This window comes from Lepisosteus oculatus, chromosome 7 (assembly GCF_040954835.1).
Source record: "Lepisosteus oculatus isolate fLepOcu1 chromosome 7, fLepOcu1.hap2, whole genome shotgun sequence".
Classification (NCBI taxonomy): Eukaryota; Metazoa; Chordata; class Actinopteri; order Semionotiformes; family Lepisosteidae; genus Lepisosteus; species Lepisosteus oculatus.
The window spans coordinates 45,210,493-45,227,432 of NC_090702.1; the positions used below are offsets into that span (position 1 = coordinate 45,210,493).

The window sequence follows — 16,940 nt, forward strand, 5'->3', positions numbered from 1 at the left end:
GACAAAGCATTTCATTGCCGTCAACACCGCTGTGTGCTGTACTGTTCGTGCATTGATAAATAAACCTTGATTGATTGATTGATTGATGTAGGTACATTTAAACGTTCTGTTTCTTAACCCATACTCTACATTCAGAAAATTTGGAGCAAAGTTTCTTCTGGAGTAAAAGTTAAAAAAAATTAAGGAGAAGTTCTGCATCATTATGAGCAGTAAGTAGATAAAGAATAACTAAGAACTGGAAGACCAGCTCATAAGAAGAGACATATTTAAACACTTAACAACAGAAGTTACAAGTGGTGCTTGGTTTATTTTCAGACTCTGTGGTTTTGGAACTCATTTATACAGCTGTAGGGCAGTCAATTTCTAAAACAATGCAGTAAATAACAGACAGAAATGTGCGAGCTGAATACCCAATCCTGCTAATTTGGTTGACAAGTAAAATCTTTGTGCCCTGCTAGTCAAAATCAAGAAAAATTAAAAATGCAAGTAGTTTTGACAGCTTCCAAGCATTATTATAAAATTCTATTGTAAACCAATGTGACAATAAGGTTGCTATGGAGCAAAGGTAGAATGCAATTATTTCTACAGTATCTACACTAATATGAAGACCATGACAAACCAACCACAGTAGCTTTTATGAAACAAATACAGTAAAGAAAATTAGCAGTTAAGTTTCTACATAATGGAAGTAATAAACCATATACTGTATGTGCTTAATGCAAAGGACAAAAACACTGAGCACTTACAAAAATAAACTGCACTATTGGACTGATGTACAACTGTGAGAGTACTACTTTAACTTTACTGAAATTAGCCAGATGTTAAAAAATAAGAATCAAGATGCTGCTGCACTAATAGCAACTAATTATGCTGTAAAATGACAGATTGGTCAGTGTGTTGGCCAGGTGAGAAAAATATATTTTTAAAGTATGCAGCAAAGACTTCTGGACTAATTTTAACAGTGTATTTTGTATTGTCATTCTAAGGTACCATCTTTAGTATGTTGTGCAAAAGGAGTACAATAAGATAAAGGAAGATTAAAATTTATATTGCATTATTCCCATCTGATTAGATGTCAATTGGCTAGTCTTTCAGCAGTAGCAGTTTGAGATGTAAACATTGTTTTTAATGATTTACTAAGATGAAATGTTGAATTGTGTTAATGGATTATGCTTTAAAGTCTACAATTAAAGCTGAGCCTTTCATGACAAGAAGTCTGAAATGACAGAATAATATGGTCTTTTTTTTAGCCATAGGAATCGAAAATAATCCATGCACATGGGTCGAGAACTGGTTAACAAAACAGGAAAAAGAGTGCTATTTTAAGGGGAGTAAGCTCTGACTAGGGAGATGTAGGTAAAGGTGTGCAGCAGGTATTTGTTTTAGGACCATTGCTCTTCCCAATCTACTGTATTTCAATGATCATGATACTGGTATAGTCAACCATCCAGTCCAATTTGGTGATGATTCAAGATGCTGGAAGAAGCAAACACAGAAATGGAGACAAGGGAATTCTGAACAGACTTAAACAAAATCAAGGACTGGAAAGACATTTGGCAAATAAAATTCAACACTGATGTGCAAGAGCAAATTGATTCACGCTGGTACTAGAAACACATTCTATATATAGCACATGAGTATTTCTGAGCTGCAGGAAGTTACACATGAAGGAATGTCGATTCTTTACGTTCTCTTCAAAACAATATGTGGAAATAATAAAAAAACCAAACAGTACACAGCACAAGTGTACATTTAAATGAAGTAACAAGATTATAACATATTGTATATGGTTTAAACTTGACACTACAATTTATTTGATTTCAGTGCTTTTATTTTGTTGTGTAGGATTACAGTTCTTTAAATTTGAAGCCAGTTGTGCACGTGATGATGCCTATCCATTTTGGAACTAAATACAAAACCTTTTGTTTTAACTGAAGTTCAACTTAATGCTCAAACTGAAATTACAAAACAAAATGGAGGTCAGCTGGCCATCTTAGTTCATGCAGGTATGCCACTGAACCATATTTTAACTGTATTGTTACTAGATTGATACCTTTACAGGTTTGAAGTTAATTATCCAAACGCATTTTATACAGGAAAGGTTTGTTTCTACAAGAAGTTAATATTCTGCTGTGGACATAAAAATTATCATAACAACTTGTGAAGTGCAATAGTGAAACGCATCTAGGTGTTGTTAAACTCTGCCATGTTTCAGTTCAATCTTTGCTGTGTTTCCCAGGACAACTTTAAAAGGTTTTACGAATTCACAGGTCATTCATGAGGATCACCAGTTTTTGGCATGAATTTGTTGATCTACAGTATCTAACATTAGGCAATAGCCAAGTTCCAACACACTTGGGAGCCTAATAAAATGCAAACCTTTTGCAATCATGAAAGTTCTCTGAAAACTAATGTGTAGTTTAAGGTTTCTACTCAACCAACACAAACAAGCTGAATAGGTCAGCAATTGCATGTTTACCTTCTTACATCTTGTTCATAATATTTTCCAGTATTTTACTTTGTCCAAAGCTGTCCATACTGTACATACTGTATTATATCTTTTTTGTGTTGGATAATAATAATAATTCCTTACACCTGTATAGCGCTTTTCTGGACACTTCACTCAAAGCACTTTACAGGTAATGGGGACTCTCCAGTACTCTCATCACACATCAGTTATCAGTGGGAAGGAGAACAGAGTGTTGAAGCCACTTCATAGATGGGGCTTATTAGGAGATCATGATTAGTAAAGGCCAATGGGAAATTTAGCCTTATGGAAGCCCATAGCGCGTTTTTTTTTTACTCCCTGGCTGAAACGGGCTTCCATATAGCCATATACTGGCCAGGCTTACACCTGCTTAGTTTCAGTGAGCTGTCAGTTGTGAGTTGCAGGGTGATACAGGGGCTGGCTTGATAAATAAATTTATTTTCTGGCTACACAACAGCACATATGCAATACACATAAAGGAAACAAAAAGAAAAAACGAGCTGTAAATTGACCCAGCAAAACCAAGTCGTAAGCAATGTTATACTTCAAAAGAAACTGGATAGTGAAAAGATATGTCTTAAAACAAGTTTAAACAATGTGAACAATTTGAGTGCTGTACACTCGAGGGTTCTACTGCCCCCTGTGTGGAGTGTGGTTCTAACTTTTCTTATCTGTATGTAGATGAACACATCGCCTCTACATGCCCGTATAAAAGTATTGTTGATATCTGAACAATTTGAAGAATGTTTTAGTAGGTTATCAGCAATTTATAATCAACCACAAGTGAAAACCAAACATCACAGCTGTTTTTCACTTTACTGAATTAAAAAATAATGTCTCTGGCTGAATAAGGATAAATCCCAGGATCAGAATTAAAAGACCTGGATCAGAATTAAGTAAGTTCCCTGATCCCTTGACAATAGTTTGGGCAATTGATTAGTAGTATTTTATGCAGCACCATCACAACTTCTCACTATGTAATATCCAATCCGAATAATTGGTTAGTGATGTTTAATTATTAATTAGGGGTGAAAATATGTGCTGTATTTCTAAAGTGTTCTGAGTGTGTGTTTACAGTAATCTGTACTGGCAAAGCCTAAGCTTACTAGCAATCATTAATTATAGAAATATGTATGGCATTCATAAACAATTTGCCATTTGGCTTCAAATTTCAGTTCCTTTTTATCATTCTAACCTTTTTTGTAAATGATTACATACATTAGATGCATTCTTTTTTGATAGCTCAAAGAAAAAACAATCAGCGCAGATTCAAACAAAACCCCCAGTTAATACCAAATGTTCCTCGTGTTTAGGCCAAGATTTAACATTACCCTAGTTTAAATATCTAAGCTTCTGATTTACTTGCCAGTCACTTGTTTAAAAGCACTCTAATTGCAGTCAAAACAAAGGCAAGTGCCATTGCCTTTTGCTTTTGACTATGTATGGGAAAAAAGATGAAGGAAGAGAACCTTAAGAGAAGAGAAGTCTTGAGCTGAGAAGATGGTGCAGGGACCAGAAGTATTTAAAACCTCAAAGGCACTGACAAAGACAACCCAGCCGAATTCTTCAGAATGAACAGTAACACACTAACCAGAGGACACAAGTGGAAACTCCAAAGAACAGGAGGCACTTTTTTATCGGAAGAGGATGTCTTGAGGACAACAAAAAAAGACAATGATCGTCCTAAAAAAGTAACTTATAACAGAAGTCATAACCTCTACGACGTTTTGAGGTTGACCCCTAGTTGATTTAACATGCATCTTGGTAAACCAGTGGAAGGAAGTTTGCGTCTTCTTTAATTTCCAGCCTTTGTCTGTCTTTGTGCAGACAGTATTTATGACATACTGCATGAAACATAGGCATGAAGTATCTTTCCTATAATTATAATTACGGGCGGCACTGTGGTAAGTATTGCTGCCTCAGAGCGCTGGGGCCCTGGGTTCAATTCTGGACCTGAGTTGCTGTCTGTGTGGAGTTTATATGTTCTCCTTGTGTTCGTATGAGTTTCCTACTGGTGCTCTGGTTTCCCCCCACAGTCCAAAGACATACTGGTTGGTTAATTGGCTTCTGCGAAAACTGGCCCTGGTGTGAATGGGTGTGTGTTGTGTTTGTGTCTGTGTGTGTCTGCAATGGACTGGTGTGCCATTATGGGTATATCCTACCTTGCACTTGTTGTTTGCCAGGATAGGCTCCAGCCCTTCTGTGACCCTGTACTGGATACAGCGGTAAGAAAATGAATGATTTAAAAATTACAACTATTAGAGAAATGATTATAATTGGGTATTGCACATCTTGTCTATTGAAATGAATTCCGGAGCACTATACAGCCTCACTTCTTAGTGTATTTGACATATTGTATTCAATCCTGAGATGAACTGTTAGCACACATTTCAATTATATTTCTATACAACTACAAAAACTCTAGGTACAGTACAGTATATTTCAAGTTAATGTAATGTTTTTTGCTTTATGGGTTGCAAGCAGATATTTAACAATTCATTACTATCTATTACTGAACCAGACAATAATGTATTATCTCCTAAAATGTAGTTGGACGGCTCAGCTTCAGAAATACTTGTCATCCCTTTCATGTTATAAGACCGAAAGCTCCTATACGCAAATGTGAATCATGCTTTCTCTTAAACATCTTTGGTTCAAAAGCCTCTTAAGTACTGCCTCTTGATCTCTGGTTAACATCGACAGCTGTGAATTGCTGATACTTTAGCCCCTAGTTTCACATGATGGAACCTATTCACTGTCCAGCACCACATTCTTTAGTCAGCTGTGGTTATTTCTCTTTTTGTTATTTAGTTGGAATAACATCTTAGGAAATATTAAAATATATTTAAATAAGATTTAACTTGAAAGATGTGTTTTCATTAGCATGTTTATTTGTGTTATTTGATATTTGCATTGTTATCTATGTACTGTATAAACTCATTGTGTTATTCACAATGGTGATATAATACTCTTTTATTTCAATACTTTGGTATTAAATATGAGTACATCATTGATTTACTTTCCCTCCAAGCAATTAAAGACACAAAGGAAAGTGGAAATGTACTTGCATGCATATCTAAGACTTGGATTTAGGCTGGTTTGTACTTGTTTAATAGGTTTTAAAAAAAAAAACCTGTGGCATTGTTATATCTTAATGGTGCAACTTTTGGTTTTTAAAACAAGCTGAAACACTGATGAATTTTTATAGGAGGTTAAGAACCCTTATTTTTTTCATGAACTTTTAGACTTTTACATTGTGTAGGCTTGTGTGATTGTGACCGTGTCATAACATTGCTATGCAAACTTCTCAAAGGCTTGTTCCAACAGCAGCCTTGGGCTTCAGAAAGGAGATTCTGCTGCAAAATGAAAAAAATTCCCCTCAAGTGACTCTTGTTTACCATGGAGCGGATTTTTTTTTCTTGAAAGATATATCCTTTATCGGGTTACTATGCCTGTGGCAACAGGTGTGGCCCAGGTGTGTTGACCAGATACCTGTTTGTTAAGGTAATATTTTCCGTATGCACTTCATAATATCAAGCGATTGCAAATCTGATACGCAGCTTGCATTGTACCGGGTTGCTCTACGTCTTAAATTGTAAAGAAAAAATTGTTTCTTCATTCCTGCCAGGATGGATTTGTAGGCACATAATGAAAAATACATTCCTGTGATTTCATAAGGTTTTTAAGAAAATGCATGTTCACTCTCCTAGAGTCCCTTGAAGAATTTCAGCATTTATCCTGCAGTACCAATGAGCTGATTCTATTGTTGCTTCTCTAACACAGAGTCCCTTATAGTGACAGAATTGCCTAGGAACCATGACAGCCTTAAATTTCCAGGGACAGGAAGCCTGCTTTTTGGTGAAGTAGAATTTACCACTGTCAGAGGAGGTGCTGTGTGGCTGGGCGTTGGGAGGTGCCTGAGAGATTAAGATTTGTGATAGGGGTGATCTGCACATGCCACAGAGCATCAGTCTTTGACTGTATCACTCTAGACTGAACATGGACATTCTGTTAAATAGATCATAAGACCATAGGAATGGTTAAGGATGAGAGGAGGCCATTTGATTCACCTAGTCCATTTGAATGTCATTAGTTAATTGGTCCAAGGATCTCATCCAGCCATTCCTTCAAAGATACCTCAGTACTGACTTTAACAAGATGACTGGGTATTTTATACCACGCTCCCACAGCCCTGTCCCACATTCCCACAATTCTGTCCCACACTCCCACAGTTCTGTCCTACAGTCCAACAATTCTGTCCCACACTCTGACAGCCCTGTCCCACACTCGCACAATTCTGTCCCACACTCCGACAGCCCTGCCCCACACTAACACAATTCTGTCCTACAGTCCAACAATTCTGTCCCACACTCTGACAGCCCTGTCCCATACTAACACAATTCTGTCCCACACTCCCACAACCCTGTCCCTCTCTCCCACAGCCCTGTCCCATACTCACACAACTCTGTCCCACACTCCGACAGCCCTGCCCCACACTAACACAATTCTGTCCAACACTCCCACAGCCCTGTCCCTCTCTCCCACAGCCCTGTCCCACACTTCGACAGCCCTGCTCCACACTAACACAATTCTGTCCCACACTCCCACAGCCCTGTCCCTCTCTCCCACAGTTCTGTCCCGCACTCCCACAATTCTGTCCCACTCCTCACTCCCACATCGAGGTACCAACCTCTTGAAGATAGAACCGACTAGCCCACTCAGGTCTCGCCTTCCCACCTCACTGAATAAGGAGATGACAAGAGAAAAGTCAGACTCATCTGAAAAAGAAATGTGTTTTGCTGTCAAGTTGTACAATGCTAAACTCACAAACACACAAAAATATGAAGGAATTGAATGGAAAATTAAACATCCTTCTGTCCATCATCAGAAACATTCTTTGCTCCTGGTCATGGCAAACCTGGAACCTGTCCTGCAAGTACCTGTATAAGGGTAAAACGTAGGGTGCCAGCCCATTATGCTAGACACCAGTGCATCACAAGGCATGAATACTCACACACAACAAAAGAGGGACAATTCACAAGAGACACCAGCTCACCTACTGCGAATTTGAGGTAAAACGTGCAAATAAAAAAAACTGCTTATATTCACGTAATGAGGTCCTTTTATGTTCTGGTATCCAAAATCCTTTGCCGTGTGTAAGCTCCAGATATACGGTATAGTATAAGCACTCCTCCTACACTGCAGTAGATGATATTGCACAATTTTGTTTTTCATAGCTTTGTTCATGATACTAGTATAAGACTTCTAACCTGATGCTGTAATTATTTCTGGAAAGAATTCACACATGTCAGTAACAAAAATTTGAGTAATGAATAACAGCAGTTTGCAGGAAAAAAACAGCTCACCAACCCTCCTTTTCCTATCGCATAAAATACCTTAATGTCAATCACAGTATTCTCTGGCAATTGTACAATAATACTCTATAGATACAGTATAGGTTTTATTAAAGAAAATGGTGGGAACACACTGTAGAGAGTACCTGTATTTATAGAGTCACGTTTACATTAAAAATAAAGTCTGATCTGGCTCTCTTAGCTATGATAGTTTGGATGTTAATAAAAACCTTTTTGTGTTTGTCTCTGAGTGATACTGTAGCCTACGGATCAACTGTGTTGCCAGCAACTTGCAAATACACATGATAAAATGGTTCATAGAAATTTATCTCAAATTAACCTTGTACTTATTCCTGAGAAGATTGTATGTAAAAGGTTTTCTGTTCTGGCATCACTTATTGACACAAAGATTAATTCATATGTATATTTTTTATTTCATTTTTCATTCTGTGTATTCAAATGCCTTGGGGGATACTTTCCAAGATGCTAATTATGTTTATTGCATACAGTACCCACGCAGTCTGAAATTCCCAATGGTCTTTCGCTTTTTGTCTTTTCTTTGCAGTTTTTGCTATTTTCACCCAGAGAATTGTGTTCAGTTTGAACCTTCAAATTCTGTTTACAAAATACTGGGACATTATTACCTTTGCAAGGCACTGTACATTGCAGTCTTAGCCTTCAGCAGTGCATTTACAGTATATGGCAATGCTGATACCCATTTATACAGCTGGATAACCTGGACCAATTCAACCCACAATTTTATATTGAACTGAATAGGACATGCATCAACAGTATTTATTTTAGAAATGAAAAAAAATGTAATTTGGAAAACCAGCCTTACAAAATTGTTGGAACACGAGCATCTGGTTCCTGGTTTTCAAAATATGAAAAATCTTATTGCCACTACAAAGGTTTTACCATCATAAAAGAACACGTCACACTTACTGTACTGTATGTGGAATGATAAATTCTACCAAGGGAATAAAATGCATTGTGTTGCTCCATTGTCATGGTGATTCTGTTTCACTGAATGGTGAAGAATGGTGCCTTACTTCTTACCATTATCGAAGGTAGTGTGGGAAAGGGATATGTGCATAGAGCAGTGGTTTGTTAATAAAGTATGAATCCACTTTCAGACAAGCACCACCAAAAAGTTTCAAAAGTTGACTCAAACTCAACAATACCGGTAAAGGGATACAGACTGATTATATTGTTGTTGCTGATACTAATGAATGTTTACTTCCTGATTAGGACAAAGGAAACATTTTTTTTTTTCATGGTCAGAGATCTATTTGCCTGTGACACAGAAAGTAAGGAATGCCCTGATTTGGTAAAGTCATTAGCCACTTCATGAAAAACAAATGCGAAATACATCCATCCATCCAACTAAAATGCTCATCTTTAATTCTCACCATGATTGTAATATGTCTGTACCATATCTCTTCACACATCTTATTTTGAGTGTATATTAAGATAGAAATATTGTGAGATTCATTAGTTATTCATACAAAATATACATGCAAAGAGATCGATATTTACCATTACTTCATAACAGTTTGGTATTATCAAAACTATCAAACACTCACGACACTTTCTCTGCAGAACAGAGTCTCCATTTATTGTGGTTATTTTGATCTTTTTACATACTTACAGGAGTGACTTCATAGACATCAATCATCTCATCACTTCACAATGTTGTGAGAAACTTGAAATGCTGCATTGCTGTGTCTACCTGCAAAACAGACTCTATTTAATTGTGCCCTAAAACCATCTGGAGGGCAGCAAAGAAACACTGTGCATAGTGTTGTGATGTTTAATGCTCAACATATCCGAGTATGCAGGCCAACAGGTTTTTAAACGTTTTCTAACATGGTTAAAATCTCCACTGTGAGTCCATATTTTAAGACCATACCCAACATTACCAAATGAATTGATAATGTTCTAATAATTGTAAGAGTTCCCCCTTGCCCCCATTCACATTCCTTGTAAACAAGTGTTGCACAGACACATGGCTCCCAGTCATTTTGACACTAGATTTCATTAAGAGACTTTCTAAAACCAACATGTTGGAAATGCAGCCTTTCGTGTTGACAATGTATGAGGCCACTGGCTTGCCTCACTTCAGCTACAAACAATCTATTCTTTCCCTATGCTGTCTGAATGGGTTGTATTCAGAAAAGTGCACATTTTAATCCCAGTGGATTCCCGGTCTTATTGTGAGAAGCACTGGAAAAAAAAAAGTTTTCAATGCTGTTCTATTTAAGCTTTGTTGTCATGGTCTGCTGCAGTTTTTAGCTTTCAACAATGAACTCACCTTCCCCTAACTACTCCCTTTCATTAAAAATGCATCACTGTGTGTCTATGCCAACTGCTGTTACTCTTTTTGTATATTTTTATTAATGGACACATACAGTATACACATACTGTACAACCTGTATCATGTAATTGAGCTTGCAAAATATCATGATACAGAAAATACTTCTGGTTATGTTTTTCTCAGCTGACAGAAAACTGCTTTTGTAAAAGGGACTATACTATAGCTACATTTTGACAACTTTTTCTTGTTTATATTGTTTAATTAATTATTGACCCGGCATGTTCTTCAAAATGCTAAACATTCTTGTTAAAGTGTTTCATTATTTTTAATTTCTTAAACTTGTGAAAACACTGTGACTCAGGAAAGGAAGGGAATTAACAGTTAAAGTTATCAGATATATAAACGTTTTCAAACATCAATAATGTTGATAACACTTAAAATAGATGTAGGGGGAAAAGCACTTTCATTATACAGACACAGGACTCTGAAGTTTAACAGTTAACTCGATTACAACTTTGAAGCAATTTTAGTTTGAAAATACAACTTAGTGGGTTTCTTCTCTAACTCAAATGTTTATTTATGTAAACTTGATTGTGACTGTTGATTGTAGTCACTCTTTCAGGTTCTTATTTAGGAATTATAATTTACTCAAAAGATCGAATCACCATCCTTATTTAACTTAATACAGGCAGAGTGGTCAGTCTTTAGTAAGGACAGGAATCCCACATAGGCTTGGCACAAATAGCGACTCATGTGCGAGAGTAGAGCAAACGCCCACCATGGATAACAATGTAAAGGACATGCAGTGCATGTGATGGAAATGCAGGATGATAGACACTTACTGTAGCTAGCTGCATTGATGTGCCACTCAAACCTTTGAGAAGCAATGTTTTTCAATGACGAATGTATTCACAAACATGTACAGTCATTCAGACGTGCAGAAGCCAGAGTCCAAGTCTTTAAACTGCAATCCTTTCAAGGGGGTGTAGCACCTGGATTGAAAATCAAAACAAAAGTTAATGAAACTTATTTTTAATATCCTGCAATGCATGCTTCAGTAAAACTAAATTTATGATCATATGTCCTTGAAGTCTGTTACTCACATATTCTAACAAGTGTGGCAGCAACTTCTTACAAATGTAGCGGAAATTCATTTCCACACATTGCTCTGAAATCTGTGAGTGATATCATTCATACAGCATATACTTCAACTAGGTAGCAGCGTCAGCATGCGTAGGCTGCAAAGGAACAAGTCAAGATTTATTCTGTGCTGAAAAGAGAAGAAAAGAGATGACGTTTCAGCTGTGGAGCCTTCTTCACATTACACCAATATTGTTATCAGTACTTACCATGTTAGTAAAAAATTATATGATCTATAATGATTACACATACACAGTGTATGCAAGTGAATGCTACATTTAAAAAAGTTTGGTTAGGAACAACTAATCTTTAAATAAGAACTGAGATCAGTCTTGACATTTAAAACATTTTGAGCCTTGCTCACCTGTGCTCATTCCATACTTGTTCTGGAAGGCCACTATATTTGTAAAGTTAGATTTGGTTTCTGTAGCTATTTGTCACAAACTTAATGTTTGTGACAAATAGCTACAGGGTTTAGGAATATAGAAATATATACAAATATATACAAATATATACAAATAGAAAGGGTTTAGGAATATTTGCTGGGTTTTTTTACATTACAAATATAATAATCAAAGTTAAATATATAATAAATTATAATATCTTATCTGCATATTTGTATTGTCAGAAGAGTATTTCATTCCTTTTAATTAAGCCATATCCACGGCACACCCTTAATGAGTTTAAAATCTAAAGATCTTGCCTGATTGACCAATCGACAGGCCAGGGTGCAGGTGCAGTAGCATTAACCTGTTGAGGCGATAGAGTGAGTATTTATAATGAATCATTTCACAGAAGAGCTAATAGCAGCATCCAGAGGTGTGTGTCAGGACTCTATCCTTACACTTACTGTACATGCAGCAACACCTCTATACAGGGAATGTGACGATCATTTGTTTTCCTGTCTTTAAAGAACATCAATTCTAACAGACTTCTTTTGTATATCTACTGGTATGACCTAATAACAGCAAATTGTTCTAAGGGTTTTCCATTTAAATATACCCGATTAATACAAGGGAGAAAAGAGAACTGAGCATTCAGCGCCCTTAGTAGCTTGTCCTTAGTGCTGCTTTCCTCACGGGGCGTGTGCCTGTCTGGGACAGACTTGCGCAGCAGAAACACAAATGCCAAAAGAGCGCTACCGAACACAACGCTGTGCTTGTACCGTGCAGGTTGAAAATGGGATTAGAAAAAGAGAAATGTGAAACCAGCATTATCATGGACGAAGACGAGTTCAATAAGTCCATTGAACCAATTCTACCTAGGAAGACGAAAGTCCGCACCGGTCCAGACAGAGACCCGCATGACATAAACTCGCACTTAAAGGTAAGGAAGCTGGAGAGAAACCGAGTCTAATCGCTCGGGGGAGGAGAGTGTTGGCAGCTGTCATATTACATCTTTGCTTGTGTTATCTCACGTTATCTCTTATTAAAAATGCCTTAGTTGTTCTTTTTGTCAGTACAAAGACGTTAGTTTTAGCTTTTAATATATTGACTGCACAGTTTGTGTCGCATTTGTGACATTTTAAGAGTTCCAGCTCTGTGTAACACTGCGGTACAAATGGTATACTGTTTCTTTCCTGTTTATTGATGGCTAACTGCAATAGCATTCAGTATGTGGAAGGTGTAATAGCATAATTCATTCTTCTTTCTGCAGATTAACTTCGAGGATGTCGTTGGAGAGCCGGACACTACTCACAGCTTTGATAAAGTGTGGATTGGAAGCCACGCTGTGTTCGAGCTGGTTAAATATGTGTTCTACAAACTACTGACAACTCTTCTTGCAATTCCTCTCTCTTTTGTAGCCGGAATTGTACTCGCAGTCCTGAGCGCCTTACATATTTGGTATGATTTCGTGTTATTCTAAGCTGCTAGAGGCTCTGAGCCATTTTCAACCCCTGTCTAATTTCCTGCGTTTTACCTGGTTTGTTGGTAGACCATGATATAGAAAGGCCCGGGAGAAAGACATTTTAGCGAGTTGATCTTAGCATTTATGCTATGGAGAATACCAAACATCAGATACGTTTTTCTTTAAATTAGGTGGGATAAATATACCAAAGCTGTGAGTTTTGGGTTTCGAAGGAGGAGTTTGCAAGTTACACTTTACTATATTTGGTTATCTGTGGTTTATACCAGCATTCTGCTTTCAAGCAGCAAGGAAAAAAAAAACAGTAGGGTTAAATAGCCTGTTATGACAAAAACCGCCTTAAGTAGGAGTGCTATAATTTTAGGAATACTGTGTATTTTTACACTCTCAAAGCACATCACGTTTCACAAAGTTATGTACACTATACCTCAAAAGTGTCAATGGAACAAAACAAATCTAAATAAAAAGATAAATTTGAAAGTATTTGAACAATAACATTGAAGCATCTTAGATAAAAGTTAAAATTGGGCTGTTCCAATATCTTACATTTGAATTTTGTATAAAAATTGGTAGGTTGGCAGCATTGTCATTGAATGAAAGGATTTAAAAAATACATGCTTTTTCAAGTCCATATTTAGTGATTTAAAAGGACATGGTCTGTTCTTCATACCTATGTTCCAATTACAGTCAGACTTATGAAATATTGCGAAAGTACAGATGGTTTCTAAAATTTTAAAGACGTTTAAGAGGTCAGAACACAACATTAAAGAAACACTGATAGAGGCATATTTGATATACAGTATAACCTTACAAAGAACAAACAAATACAAATAGCCACACAGATACACAGCACAGTTTCTTTGAGTAAAACATCTCACCATTAACTAGACATCACTTTATTGGTCATGACTACAGTATATAAACAGATTGCAGGTATGAACTACTGCTCACAAACAAGTAATGCTTGTATAATAATTCATACTGAAGCTTTTATAACACCATGCAATTTAGTATAGTGATACTCTAAATTCATAGGGGGTTGCATATATCCAGTGTTATCTGATGTGTGCATGGGAGTCCTCTGAATTTCATACTGTCTTCCATTTTTCCAGGGTTGTGATGCCATTAATCAGAAGCTGCATAATGGCACTGCCTTCTGTTCAGTCAGTCTGGAAGAGCCTGGTGGACATATTTATCTCGCCCTTGTTCCGGAGTATGAGGAGGTGTTTGTCTGCTGTCAACATCCAGGTCTTGCAAAATTAACCAACACCTGCTTAAAGAAATAAGTCTAATAATGATTGAAAAGGCAGAGGAAAGTAGTTTTAATTTGCGACCAAGTTATTCCTTCTCATTCCATTTTTCTGAAGCACGTAGCATTTGCATTTCGACTATCTGGTGCTGGTTTAAATGCAAGGATGGGTACGTTATCTCTAGGTGACAGAAGTGTATGATGTGTGCAATACAATACAGAACAACTGTTTTAGCTTTATGAATATTATTTAGAGAGATATGCTCATTTGAATGAAATGTATGTAGAGTTTTATACAAGGCTGTAAATAGGTAATATACTGTAGATTGGCCTGATAAATGTTATTTTCAGTACTTCCTACTAACTATATATGTTGGATTTTTTTTTACTTTAGCAAATAATATCTTTTGATACACTCTAAGTTAAAAAATACTGCTTCTAATTTAACATGAATCAATTGTGAGTGAGTGAGGTCTGCCATAATAAATCCCAATGTGTTTTATATTAAAGGTTTGTGTTAATAGACACATTATCTGTTAACTGGGGCTTGCTTTTAGTTTTCTTTTTTCTAAATGTGATTGTATATTTGGTTTTGCTAGTGTAATAATCTAAGAGTTGACCGTAAGGCCTAAAAAGTAACATAAGAGGAAAATGTAATCAAACTTTCTCTCTAAACGCACCTTGCTAGAATTCAAGCTCAGAAAGTATTTTAGGCAACATGGTTAACAGAACATCTCCTAATATCAACCAAAAAATTGAGCTGGATCTGAAAACATGGTTGAAGGTCACTCGTTTCTACATTCTAAAGAAAGCAATATGAAAATATTAAAAATGACTATTAGTTTTAAAGGATTTACACTTTCCCACATCACTTAGTTTTAAACTAAAGACACCCTTCTCAGTTTAATCTCATGTTCAGTCTTAATATTTTAAGAATGTCCTCTTTTGGTTTCTTGATTTGCAATGGAACCACATGAAAGAAGTTGCTAATTAATAAACAATTAATAATCAATAAACAATTGTGCCAAGCAACATCTACTGTACTGACAAAAGAGAGCTCCCTTAAAAAGAAGTGTGAATACAGCCTGTATCAAGGGGTTTTTATTTGCTCTGACTTACAGTACAGAGAATAAAAAAATAAGTCTGTAACTAACCCGAGTAATTAAAAAACCCACTACTCACATATTGCAGGTCACAGAAACCTCATATTTACCCCTTACAGCTAAGTCCAAAAGAAGCAGTAGAAATAAGTTTATTTTTTTCTATTTATATCATTACATTATTATATTCTTTAAAAAATAATAATGGAGATTATAGGGAAACATTGTGAGCATATTGATAGTTTTACATGCTGTAACGTAACAGGGCACATAAAGTTTGTGTAACCAAAAAGAACTATTTCATTTTGTGTTTCTCAGATTAAATTTAATATTTCAGATTCTATTACATGTGTGATTCTGTACATTTGTCTTGGAAGGGTACTGAAAAAGAAGGCAAAGGAGGTTTTACTGTTATCTTCTTCTGTGTAATTGTATTAGACATACGGTAGTTATTTATGCTAATTTTAAAATTATGTAGCCAATTATATACTTTTAAATGATTTGAAAAAAACTGTATACCTTTTCTTTTGCCTCAGATGTATATAATAAAGCTAAAGCACATTTTTAATTGAGAAAATAATATCCACAAGATTATTATATTTTACAAATAAATTATTCATTTAAATATCTCTTAATGTGCATTGCTGTTTTTTTCCTCAACTGAAACATACTGGAGGATATTACATTGTGTTATTTTAAAATAAAAAAAATGGAAAAGAAATGACAAACCTTGAGAAAGGTTTTGATTAATAATTATCTATACAATTTATATTTTTGGTTAGGTGCATTTTTTTCCGGTGCTTCATAATAATTCCTCACTAGACTAAACACTTCTTATCCACTTCCTTAGGCTTTAACTGAAAGTAATGTTTAAAAGAAACAATTTAGTTTACCATTGTAGAAATATGGTTTGGTTGATCAAGGATTCTCGATTTTGATTAATGAAGAGATATTTCTGGAGGAATGACATTCACAATCATCCTTAGATGTATAATATTCACTCTGTCAGCTAACATTGCTTTGTTTTGTATTAATGCAGAATATCAGGCTGACAAGGTGCCTTATCTCTTGAGTTCATTAAAGGAAGTGAGTTCCTTCTTTTCAACTGTCTCAATCGCACAATCTATATATCTTCTGTATATGAATAACCTTGTTAGAGAATAAGAACTGGCTTACACATTAGTGTAAATGCAAAAGCACTGGCCCGAACATACAGCCACTCCAGTACCTGAAGGTTATTCTTATTTCAGTGTTGGGTGGGAAGAACTTGCTGGCCAGCCAAGTACAGTTGTGGTTCCCTTCAATCTGCAGTCCTGATTCCCCATGGTAGTGAAGGATCATTCCAAAATTAAAGAGGATAGAGAAGTACAAACAAAAGCACAGGTACAGATGCACAACATGAAAGAACAGATTCCACCCATCTCAT

At 36.1% G+C, this 16,940-nt stretch overlaps 1 protein-coding gene across 1 annotated transcript; it reads left to right on the plus strand.

The window, feature by feature from the left end:
- The first annotated feature begins 12,345 nt into the window (after nucleotides 1–12,345).
- On the plus strand, nucleotides 12,346–15,857 carry cav2 (caveolin 2). Its single transcript, XM_006633270.3, has 3 exons — nucleotides 12,346–12,625; nucleotides 12,956–13,143; nucleotides 14,278–15,857. The coding sequence occupies exons 1-3, from the start codon at nucleotides 12,479–12,481 to the stop codon at nucleotides 14,426–14,428; spliced, it is 486 nt and encodes a 161-aa protein (XP_006633333.1). The 5' UTR covers nucleotides 12,346–12,478; the 3' UTR covers nucleotides 14,429–15,857.
- Nucleotides 15,858–16,940: the final 1,083 nt, after the last annotated feature.

Bases quoted from the DNA above. Each gene is read 5' to 3' on its own strand.
- cav2 (XM_006633270.3), top strand. From the start codon at position 12,479: ATGGGATTAGAAAAAGAGAAATGTGAAACCAGCATTATCATGGACGAA. The intron at 12,626-12,955 runs GTAAGGAAGCTG...TTCTTTCTGCAG, and splicing joins ACATAAACTCGCACTTAAAG to ATTAACTTCGAGGATGTCGT. The intron at 13,144-14,277 runs GTATGATTTCGT...CCATTTTTCCAG, and splicing joins CTGAGCGCCTTACATATTTG to GGTTGTGATGCCATTAATCA.